The sequence below is a fragment of the Alosa sapidissima genome, chromosome 23, assembly GCF_018492685.1.
Source record: "Alosa sapidissima isolate fAloSap1 chromosome 23, fAloSap1.pri, whole genome shotgun sequence".
Lineage (NCBI taxonomy): Eukaryota > Metazoa > Chordata > Actinopteri > Clupeiformes > Clupeidae > Alosa > Alosa sapidissima.
Window position 1 is genome coordinate 19,766,933 of NC_055979.1, and position 12,500 is coordinate 19,779,432.

Genomic DNA, 12,500 nt, shown 5'->3' on the forward strand with positions numbered 1-12,500 from the left:
GCCAAGGTGGACACCATTGCGGCCGATGAGAGCTTCACACAGACGGACCTGGGCGATCGGGTGCTGCGGCTCAACATAGAGGTGCATGAATGTGTGTGTGTGTGTGAATTTGTGAGTGTGTGATCCAGGCTGTGTGTGTAATTGTAAATGTGTGTGTGATGAGTGATGCATGTTGTATGGGAATTATGTAGCAGTTTCCAGGAAAGTGCTGACAGATAAACTCTCACACATACACACACACACACACACACACACACACACACACCCACACACACACCAACACACACTCACACTCACACACTCTCTCAAACACACACACACACAATCACACAGGTGCGTGAGGTGGGGCCCCTCTCGCGTCGTGGGTTCCAGCTGGCCTTCCAGGACGTGGGCGCCTGCATCGCGCTGCTGTCCGTGCGCGTATTCTACAAGAAGTGCCCGTCCACGCGGCGGAACCTGGCGCTTTTCCCGGACACTGTTCCGCAGGTGGCGGCGTCCTCGTCGCTGGTGGAGGTGCCGGGCAGGTGTGTGGCGCACGCTGAAGAGGAGCGGGACGCGCCCAGGCTCTACTGCGGCGCTGACGGGGACTGGCTGGTGCCTCTCGGCCGTTGTGTGTGCAGCATCGGCTACGAGGAAGACCACGGACTCTGCACGGGTGAGCACGGCCTTCCTTCCTGTTCCAACTCTTCCATTCTTTCTCTCTGTCCCTCTTTCTTTCTCTCTCTCTCTCTCTCTCTCTCCCTCTCCGCTCTTTCGCTCTCACTCTCTGTGACAGAGAGAGAGAGAGAGAGAGAGAAAGTGAGAAATACACTCTCTCTGAAATACTCTCTGTCCCTCTCTCTTTCAAATCAAATAAATCAAATCAAATTATGCTTTATTGGCATGAATGAAAGAATGTTATGCATCGACTTTATTACAGTTTTTCTCAGTCGCTTTGGTGCTTTTCTCAGATCAGAATGAAAATTCTTATAACTATTAGTTCAACCACCGCAACATTTAGTCATTTGTGCACATCATAGTAATTAGCAATTTCTCCTTCCTCTGAACAAATTGCAAATGCTTTTGGACATGTATCAGTTGCTTTTGTCATGTCAGTCGAAATTAACTATACTTATGGATGCTGAATAGTCGTTCCCAATAAAACTAATAGTCTTCATTTCATTGCTTGAGTCATTACATACAAAATTGGTGAACTAGTTATCAAATTCTGTCACAATGCTGTAGAATTGCAAAGAGCATATACAGTGAAAATGTGAAACATACATATTCAGGGCCAGATGTACTAACGCTTTTGCGGCCCTTTAGGCGTATTTGTTTCGCAATGTGCGTGTAAAATCATTGCGAGGTATGTACAAACAGGCCACAATGATGTAAAAGAGCAAACTGCCTGTCGCGGGAGCAGAAAGTGGCAGATTGTGTTTGTCATGTCATGCATATACATTCATGGGAGGATCCAGGGGAAAGTGGGAGTTTAGCTTAAAAAGATGGGAGGGGAAGAGTAAAGAGCGCCTAATTATTTATTCTGCGGTATGTACAGCTGCTCCTGAAAGCGCACGTATATTCTGCGCCTAAATACTTCCGCCTTGTAAAAGCAGGTGTTAATCCAAATTGCAGTTCAATGTGTCAATAAGAGAACCTTTCAAAGACAACAGAATTGCTATTTAGAGCACCAGTTTTTGTGGTGAAAGTATTTGTAGCCTACTACCAAAAGCAACCTCAACTTTCGTTGGCCTTTCGAATGTCTTACTTTCACTTTCACGTCATTCACTTAAACTTCCCTACTTGCTAGATTTGACCAATCTTCCATAGCCTACGTGCACAAGTAGTTTGAGTAGAACTACTGATCTTCATTATCTCCCTGCTTGTTTACATCTTATCATGTATGGTATTATTTCATGATCGCTAAACGTTTGATTCTTTTTAATGTTGTCATCAGTTAACTTCATTCAACTGTGCTTGTATGTAGGCGCTGCCATTCAGTTGTGGACGTTCGTAAATTGCGTTTATGGGCGGAGAAAGGCAGAGAAAGGCGCAGTTTACACTAAGGATTGAACGATTGATAAATACGACGGAAACTTGGGTCGTTCGCAATCTGCGGTGTGTCCATGGCGCTGATAACGCTACGTTCGCAAATATACATACATCTGGTCCTCAGTGTCTTGTACTCACTTACACTCCTAACTGCAGCAATTTCTGCAATTTCTAACTTTACTGTAGTTTTGAAATGGCTGTACAAGTACTGTATAGTGCTGTCTTGAGCATGTTCAGGTTGTGTCACTGAGTTTTGCATGGGAAAACACTGAGAGAATAAACTGTAATAATGAAAACATGACAAAGCCATTTGACTATCTTGTTCATAAACGATGGTGTCAAGACTTCTCATTTTGATGACACTGGCAGTTTCATTGACATAAATACTTGCTTTTGAGGAATGGACTATCCATTTTGAGCAAGTGACATGCTTTTGCAGGTTATCCACTAGGTTTTGCAGTTTGCACTTATTGTTTTGAGAAATGTACTGCTGAACTGAACTGCTGTGCAAATGTTAATAGTGATGTGAGAAAAGCACCAAAGCAACTGAGAAAAACTGTAATAGTTGCTAAATCCTCTTACATGATCTCATGTAAGCAGCAGTAAACCTGAATTCCTGAAAACAAGTATGATGATTTTGTCAGACACAAACACACACTCGCACTCAAACAAACATACACACAACCCGAAAGAGGCGGATAAAACCAATATTGATTTAGATTTATTGAAGTTACACTGCTCAGCCTTGTCACTTCAGGGTGTCTTTCATATATAGAAAAACAAAATTATAATGTAATATAAATATATAAATGTATAGTGTGTGAATTTGGCTGTGTGTGTGTGTGTGTGTGTGTGTGTGTGAGTGTGTGTGATCCGGGCTGTGTGTGTGATCCAGGCTGTGTGTGTGTGTGTGTGTGTGTGTGTGTGTGTGTGTGTGTGTGAGAGAGAGAGAGAGATACGTGCTGTGTGTGTGTGTGTGTGTGTATGTGAGAGAGAGAGGTTGTAAGTGTGTGTGTGTTGGAGAGATGTCCCTCTAGCCTCTGATCTGGTTATTTCTTAGTGCAGCCTCAATCTCCATCTAATGCAGTCTCCATCTCCATCTAGTGAATCTCCATCTAGTGCAGCCTTCATCTCCATCTAGTGCAGTCTCCATCTCCATCTAGTGAATCTCCATCTAGTGCAGCCTTCATCTCTAACTAGTGCAGCCTCCGGGCCCTATGACATTCTAAAGCGCATCGTCACTCGTCAAAAGTCTATTCAAATTTAGTAGGATGTCCAGTTCACATTGGGAGGGGTTTCGTTATCAAAAGTGGAGCGCAACAAGGTGTTCCTAGGTTTTTTAATCAGTCATATGGGTGTGTTTGGGGGTGTAACATCATTTTAAACCAATGAGAATGACATCTGTCATTCATGGCCGTAGCTACCATAGAGGACACCGAGGTCATGTCCTCGGTATTTTTTTCTTTACGTTTCGTTTGATTTATTAAGTAGGCTACAAATAGGCCTAGCCGACGAGACAATTATCTTTGCATCAACGGACCGTCACGTGATAGCCTACCTACATATCAAAACGAAAGTAGAGTCGAGGGCTGTGTACTAAACTAATTAACGAACGCAACGCAGCTCACATAGTTTAAAAATAAATTTAAAAATAAACTTGACGTCTTGTTAATTTCTGGAGTAGGCTAATCTCAATTCACCTGACCTGAACAAAGGCTGTCACAAAGTTAACGTTTGGAAAGCCAGCAGAAGAGCAGACAGAGAAGGAGGGAAGGTGAGAAATGTAGGCCTAGGGCTACCAATGAGATGCTAAATAATGAAAATGTATGTTGAAATTCAGTGGAGATGCAGTTAGTTAACCTGCATTGAAAACGAAGCTATATCAATGTTATATAGGATGGATAATGTTGTGAAGGATGTTATCTCATGGCACAAATATTAGGCTACTTATTGTCAAATTATATCAATTATTGTTCAGTAATTTAGAGACTTGTTGTTTTAAGAAATCCAACACAGGACACAGGGGATAGAAATCAGGCAGTTGAGAAGAAAGAGGAGAAGAGGGAAATGATAGGTGAAGGGCCCCCCCAAGTGAGAGTCAAGATGTGACACTCACTGTGTAAAGGTAGCCTACTAAGCCTGGCGGGCCATCCTATATCATTGAAATGTATAGTCTGGCATCGAACCATTCACCTCGCTTAATCCAAGGGGCGGGCAGAGAATTGTCTTTCAAACTGCCTAGGCATGCAATAGGCCAGCGCTACGACCATATCCGTATCCGGTCGGCAAAACGGCAAATACATCCTTCTTCGAAAGGAATGACTTAAGTGCATTGTGTTGCTCAACTTTCAAAGAAAAGCACCAACTTCTCCAAAGTTGACGCCAACGCCGATTCAAACCGCTCTTCATTCGCCATAGCCACCTTCCTTGTTGTTCACCGTCGCAGGACTGTCGTTATCCTGTTAAGCCCACCTTAAGACTCTCTAACAAAATAGAGCGCTGTGATTGGATGAGGATTCGGAAGAACCTCCTAGCATTTTGGGGTGCCCAAAATTTCTAGCGACGCCCCTGACCTCGGTATTTGAAAACTCCTGGCTACGGCCTTGCTGTCATTCCCTTTAATGGCGCAAAGCGCGATATGTCAAATAAATGCATCGGTATTTTGGCATTCAACGGCGCATTTGAAGGAGGCTGCTTGCGAGACCGTATGGAATACCGTATGGTCATTCTTAAACCATGCTTTACTAAAACCTAGCATAGCCTTCACGCATTTCCACTCGTCTATTATTTGAACTCATTGGCAAAGTGAAACTAACTTCACCAAGGAGTCAGTCAACGACAAGACAGTTATATGCAGTTACTTTCACTATTGACTGACAATGGGTTACCACCGAAAACATAGGCTGGAAAAAGCAACACTTACGCTAATATTGCTCAAATGACTGAATAAAACAACATTTATCTTGCAGAGGAGTTGCTTATATCTCGTGACAGTGCGTCTTCAGCTGTGCTCCATACGTGTCTCGCCTCTCCCCAATCACTTTTAACCGTCATTACCAATTTGCAAATGATGGTGAATAACTACTCATCATGAGATGTACAGTATTTCGTAATATCTTTATTCTAATTATGTTTCCCATTGTAATCGTGCAATTTGTAATGCTTTGCATGGACGTGCACTGGTGTGCGTTCATGAATGATAGAAGGATGGTGCGTGCACCTGCCAATATGACTGTTGACATGCGCTCTTAAAATAGCATATGAACAACTCGCCATTGACTTCTGACCAGGTTTAGGTGGTGTATGATAGCCATTTTTAGACAACGCGCTAGGAGCCTCCCTAGGTTGTTAATTACCACACCCCTGGGCACAATGCTTAAAAAATAAACGTGCAAAATACCGAATTCAACTTTGCGCGGGTGAAAAACGAACTTTACGCCATGCGCTGGTGCCCAAAATACAGCCCTTCATCTCCATCTAATTCAGCCTCCATCTCCATCTAGTGGAGTCTCCATCTCCATCTAGTGAATCTCCTTCTAGTGCAGCCTTCATCTCTAACTAGAGAATCTCCATCTAATTCAGCCTTCATCTCCATCTAGTGCAGCCTCCATCTCCATCTAGTGCAGTCTCCATCTCCATCTAGTGAATCTCCATCTAGTGCAGTCTCCATCTCCATCTAGTGAATCTCCATCTAGTGCAGCCTTCATCTAGTAAAGGCTCCGTCTCCATCTAAATGAGTCTATCTGTTTTTGGGAGCAGCTCAGGCAGACTGTTATGTAACACCCTTAGCTGGCACAGGCACGTGTCTCCCAGACACCATTATGCAAAAATATTCCATCTCTGCAGATATTTCTGGGTTTTTGCGCACAGTTGTGTCGTCGCACCAAGTTGAGGCGTGAACTTGCAGTGACTTCTGCATGCTTCTCATTTTTTTGAGAGCAGCTTCAAAGGCAAGCTGATCAAAGTCGTCTGAGGGAGGGGGAGAGAGCGCGAGCGCGGGAGGAGGGGGTGAAACTCCCAAATGTACAGCAGGCTGGCAAACACTCGGCGCTGGCTCTGCCGGCGCGCTTTTATTCCGCTACAGAAACCCTGACAGGCGGCCGTGACATCTCTATCGAGCTTCTCATTTCCCCCCTCTCTCCCCTCCAGCTGGATATTGGCGCTGAGTGGATTTATCATGACCCAGTTAAGACGGTGCTTTAATAACACAAACACACACACACACACGCATACTGAACATCGTTCTTAAGGATGAACACTGCACACACATACACATTCCTCTTTGCACAGACATACAAATTTCCACACACAAACACACACACACACACACACATACACACACACTCACTCACCCACAAACATCCATGTTGTGTCTAAGCAAACAAACACAAACTGTCACACACACTTACAGTAATTACACCTGCCCACAATTTAGCACACAATCTCCTTCCATATGCACCCACAGACAGGCCTGCATCGTTAACGCAAGCACCCAGGTGCAGCACACACACACACACACACACACACACACACACACAAACACACACGCACATACAGATCTGCTTTCAGCTCAAACACCAGAACTTAAACACCCAAATATAGCTGTAACAATTACAGATCTGCTGAAACTCTGAAATGCAGTACCAACATGCAGGTTAAAACACACTTGAGGTTGGTTTGTGAAGTTGAGGTTGTAACTTGAGTGTGAAGTTGAGGTTGTAAAGGTGGGATTGTAAAGGTGATGTTGTATAGGTGAGATTATAAAGGTGAAGTTTTTAATGTGAGGATGTAAAGGTGAGATTGTATATGTGAGATTGTAGAGGAGAGATTGGTGAGGTTGCTGTTAGTGTATACTGTAACAGTGAGGTTGTAAAGGTGAGATTGCTGTTAGTGTGTAACGGTGAGGTTGTAAAGGTGATGTAAGTCCTCCCTTCTCTTCCTGTGAGGTTGCACCTGGGGGAGGAGGCCATAGTGTCTTTGTAGAGTCTTCAGATAGTTTTATCGTCAATCATGTTGTACAATTGAAAATAGAATTAAAGTGTGTGTGTGTGTGTGTGTGTGTGTATGCTGTGTTTTATCTTGCTCTGGACTCATTATTAGGTATTATGAAACACATGCACGGAGTGTTACACACACACACACACACACACACTTATGCATTCAGGTTCACAAACCCACACATATGAGCACACAAAGACTTAAGGTAGTGTTGATTAATAATGAGAGTCATGGAATCATGCACACACCAACACACACGGACATGCAAACACACACAGAAAGAGAGAGAGAGAGAGCAAGAGAGAGAGAGAGAGAGAGAGCGAGAGAGAGAGAGAGAATCACACAGAGTAGTGTTGGTTATTAATTACAGTCATGGACTCACCCACACCTAATAGCTTGCAAATGAAACTCCAATTCTTTTTTTCAAACAGCCATTTCATCATTTCATACAGTTACACCCACAGATACCCCCCCTCTCTCTTTCTGTTTCTCTCTCTCTCTCTCTCTCTCTCCAACACCTCTCTCTCTCTCTCTCTCTCTCTTTGTTTCGCTTCCTCTTCCCCCCTCCATCTTTCTCTCTCTCTCTCTCTCTCTGTTCCACTCCCCCCTCTCTCTCTCTCTTTTCCCTCTCTCCCCCTCTATCTCCTGTTCTGCTGGCTGTAGAGGTGTTTGCCAGACATTCTGTATGTCAGTGGATTGGATGCTGTTGTTTATTTTAAACCCTAAACTCTTTCTTCCCCACATCCCATGTACATGTGTGTGTGTGTGTGTGTGTGTGTGTGTGTGTGTGTGTGTGTGTCTCTGTGTGTGTGTGTGTGTGTGTGTGTATGTGTGTTTGTGTGTGTGTGTGTGTGTGTGTGTGTGTGTGTGTATGCACTGGCACCCTTTAATCCCATCTCTTATGTGTTCACATTGAAGAGTTACCTGTCAGACTAGTTGCCATGGCGACACAAGTATATGTCTACCTCAAGTAGAGGCTACCCACCCTCTTCTCCTCTCTCATATTCTCCTCTCCTTTACTCTCTTCTCCTCTCCTCTCCTCTCTCATATTCTCCTCTCTTCTCCTTTCCTCTCTTCTCCTCTCTTCTCTTCTCCTCTCCTCTCCTATCTTCTCCTCTCCTTTCCTCTCTTCTCTCTTTACCCCCTCCTCTCTCTTCTCCTCTCATATTCTCCTCTCCTCTCTCCCCTCCTTGCTTATCTGGAGAGAGATAGGAGGATACAATTTAACTCAGTGGAGGAACTAATACTCCGTATGCTTCCTGCTTCTTCTGTCATGTGCTGCTTGAAAGCAGAAGGAGGATTCAGCCAGATGGGAGATACTTCAGAGAGACAGAGAGAGGGTTGGGGACAGAGTGAGAGAGTGTGTGAGAGAGGCACAGAGAGAGAGTGAGAAAGAGTTGACTGATGATGGCTCTTGTTTGTCCTCGTGGAGAACAATGCTTCTCTCCTTCAGAGATCTCATCTCCATCTACAGGGGCTGTCACCCAGCCCACACAGGATCAGCACCATCAGAAATCAGCAGCTTCACTTTGAGGTCACGGACCCTCTGTCACTCCTCATTGTGTGTGTGTGTGTGTGTGTTTGCTGTGTGTGTGTGTGTGTGTGTGTGCATGCATGTGGGGGGCATGCATGTGGGGGGCATGCCTCACATACCTCACACACACACACACACACACACACACACAGCAAACACACACACACACACACACACACACACTATACACACACACACGCATACACACAGCAAATGCAAATACACACACACACACACACACACACACACACACACGCACACGCACAGGCACATAAAACACAGCAAACACACACACACACCAGGATAGAGATAGGGACAGACTGGAATGGAGAGGAGGGAGAAGGAGGGGAATAGAGAGAGAGAGAGAGAGAGAGAGAGAGAGAGAGAGAGAGAGAGCGAGAGCGAGAGCGAGAGCGAGCTCTATTCAGTAATAGTGCATTCATGTTAGACTCTGTGCTGCAGCCAGTATGAGTAAACAGGATTCTGAACTCCAATCCAGGACAGCATGCTGGAGGTTAAAGATAACACTGTTTACCTGACATGGAGCTCTACTGCCTGCATGCCTACTGTCCCTAATGCCCTTCACGCTTACTGCCCCTAATGCCCCGTATGCTTCCTGCTTCTTATGGTTACTGCCCCTTATGCTCTTTATGGTTACTCCGTCTTGTACTGCCGCTAATGTCCCTAATGCACCCTTAATGCCCTTAATGCCCCTACTGCTCCTAACGTCCCTAATAACCCTACCTCCTGTCAAGGATTCTGCCCTTAATGTCCCTCATGCCCCCAATGCACCTAATGCCCCTCATGGTTATTGCCCCTACTGCCCTTCATGGTTACTGCTTCTAATACCCTTCATGCCCCTATTGCACCTAATACCCCTCATTGTTATTGGCCCCAATGCTCCTAATAGCCCTGTTTAGGCATGCAACCCCCTCTGTTGTTGATGCCTCCTGGTGGAAATGTGGGATGGTTCACTAGATCAGTGGTTCTTAAACTTTTTGTCTGGTGACCCCCCCAAAAAATTGGCTTCGACGACCACTTTCTCACCAACTGACAAAAATTAGGTTTTTCACTGTGTGTTGCGAGATGGGCATTGGTGGCAGAGGCAGAACATGTCTTTGCTCATAGCTAGGTTGTGTTAACACCAAAGGCATTAATACATGGCAGCCTTTCACGATCTGATTTATTATTTTTTCAAGTGGATAACTAGCACTCATCCAATGTATATCTGCCGCTATTGTGGCAAAAGAAGGCTGCATAGTGCTCAGTCACTGGTAAGCTCATGCACAGCATCTTTTTTTTTTTTTTTTTTAAGTATATTTTTTGGGCTTTTTATGCCTTTAATTAGATAGGATAGTGAAGATTAACAGGAAGTGGGTGGGAGAGAGAGTCGGGTGGGATCCGGAAAGGACCACGGGGCGGGAATCGAACCCGGGTCACCGGCGTACGGTGCAGGTGCCCCAGCCAGTCGCGCCACTGCTGGGGCCATGCACAGCATCTTTGAGCTCATCCTTGCAAGAGGCACAGGCAGAGATTTGAGTCTGAGTAAACAGAGCATCCTCATTCAGAGAAGTATTAATATGGAAACACTGTGAGTTTGTGTAAACAGAGCATCCTCATTCAGAGAAGAATTAATATGGAAACACTGAGTTTGCGTAAAGAGAGCATCCTCATTCAGAGGAGTATTATGGAAACACTGTGAATTGTAAACCTACATCTAGGGCTACTGAATGTTCCAGTTTTTTAGCATGTTTGTCTAAAAGCTTTTAGCCCTTCCCGTATTTTTGGCGATCCCAGTTTACAGTTTTTCTCAGTCGCTTTGGTGCTTTTCTCACATCACTATTAACATTTGCACAGCAGTTAGTGCATTTCTCAAAACAAATAGTGCAAACTGCAAAACCTACAGTAGTGGATAACCTGCAGAAGCACGTCACTTGCTCAAAATGGATAGTCCATTCCTCAAAAGCAAGTATTCATGTCAATGAAACTGCCAGTGTCATCAAAATGAGAAGTCTTGACACCATCGTTTATGAACAAGATAGTCAAATGGCTTTGTCATGTTTTCATTATGGCAGTTTACTCTCTCAGTGTTTTCCAATGCAAAAAAAGGGTCAGAATTTGGTGACAATACCTGAACATGCTCAAGACAGCACTATACAGTACTTGTACAGCCATTTGAAAACTACAGTAAAGTTAGAAATTGCTGCAGTTAGGAGAGTAAGTGAGTACAAGACACTGAATATGTACGTTTCACATTTTTATGTATATGCTCTTTGCAATTCTACAGCATTGTGACAGAATTTGATAACTAGTTCAACAAGTTTGAATGTAATGACTCAAGCAATGAAATTAAGACTATTAGTTTTATTGGAAACGACTATTCAGCATCCATAAGTATAGTTAATTTTGACTGACATGACATAAGTAAATGATAATGTTATAAAACAGTAAAGAATTGTATGATGCATGATACTGTACATGTCCAAACGCATTTACAATTTGTTCAGAGGAAGGAGAAATTGCTACTATGATGTGCACAAATGACTAAATGTTGTGGAGGTTGAACTAATAGTTATGAGAATTTTCATTCTGATCTGAGAAAAGCACCAAAGTGCTTTGAAAAAGAAAAACTGTAAGAACCACCACACTGGATAGCACAAAGGTTTAAAGAATTCTGAACAGAACTGATTCAAGAACCAGTTTTCTGTTGGTCGAAAAATTAAATATGAGATGGTTGTCCAGTCTGGTGGTTGTCTGTCTCTCTGGGAGGTTGTTCAGTTTGGACGGTGTCTGGAAATTTGTCTGCAGATGGTCAAATGGCCGAGCAGTTTCCCTTCAGAAGAAATGTAATACTTCAGAAATACACATTCATCCTCTCTTTTCCTCTCTTCCCATTCCTCTTCCTCCTCCTCTCCTCTCACTCCTCCTTCTCTTCCTCCTCTTCTCTTCCTCCTTCTCTTCCTCCTCCTCTCCTCTCCTCCTCTTCCTCCAGCCGTTTCTTCCTCTCCTCTCCTCTCCTCTCACATCTTCACCCCCCCTCTCTCTCTCTCACTCACACACACACACACACACACACACACACACACACACACACACACACACACACACACACAAAGGCAGTGTGTGTGACTCACTCACTTGCTTTTCTCAGAATTGCAGTCATTCAGAAGCTTTTATTTAGCTCTGTGCTGCCGGTCCATTTACTGAGTCCTCATGGCTCTCCTCCCGTCTCAGACAGATAGATGCACAGACAGACACACACAGACACACACACAGACAGACAGACAGACAGACAGCCAGACAGACAGACAGCCAGACAGGCAGGTAAACTGATACCCATTTACTGGTCTGGTGCAGACGCCTGTCTGGTGCTCCTCACGAGAGTCCATTAACCAGAGCAGTGAGGGCACTAATTGGCTTTTAGCAACTCAGAAAACTGAACCCCAACCCCCCCTCCTGCCCAGAGGAGGAGCACAGACCCCCCCCCCCCCCACACACACACACACACACACACACACACATACAGTACATACACACACACACACACACACATACACACACACACACACACACACATACAGTACATACACACATACATACACACACACACACACACACACTTTATCATGAGCCGTCAGATAAACGGGGGGGGGGGGGGGGGGGTTGTCATTTGGACGCACTGACAGGAGAGGAAATTTTATATGACTCATTGAGCTCTATCTTGCACTCCAGCGCAATTGACTTTGTATACTCGCGCTTTTGTCTTTCCTATTTTGCAGTCAGCGCATATTGCAATTTTCCCTCCACAGGTACATGTGCGCCCACGGGGGCGTTTTAGCGAAAAGAGGGGGCGTGTTCCGGCGCAAACGGTCCCTGTTGATATTTTGCAGTTCCAGAAAACAATTCCGCCACAGAATGAAACATTCAAAGCCTTGAT

The 12,500-nt window shown here is 44.5% G+C and overlaps 1 protein-coding gene across 2 annotated transcripts in view; it reads left to right on the forward strand.

Annotated features, from left to right (window-relative positions):
* The window catches only part of epha6 (eph receptor A6), a 37,311-nt gene that overhangs the window by 8,695 nt on the left and 16,116 nt on the right, over window positions 1-12,500 (forward strand). For both annotated transcript variants that reach the window (XM_042080530.1, XM_042080531.1), the window contains exons 5-6: window positions 7-81; window positions 334-655. In XM_042080530.1, coding sequence (XP_041936464.1) covers window positions 7-81; window positions 334-655 — 397 coding nt within the window. The remainder of the gene's footprint in view (window positions 1-6; window positions 82-333; window positions 656-12,500) is intronic.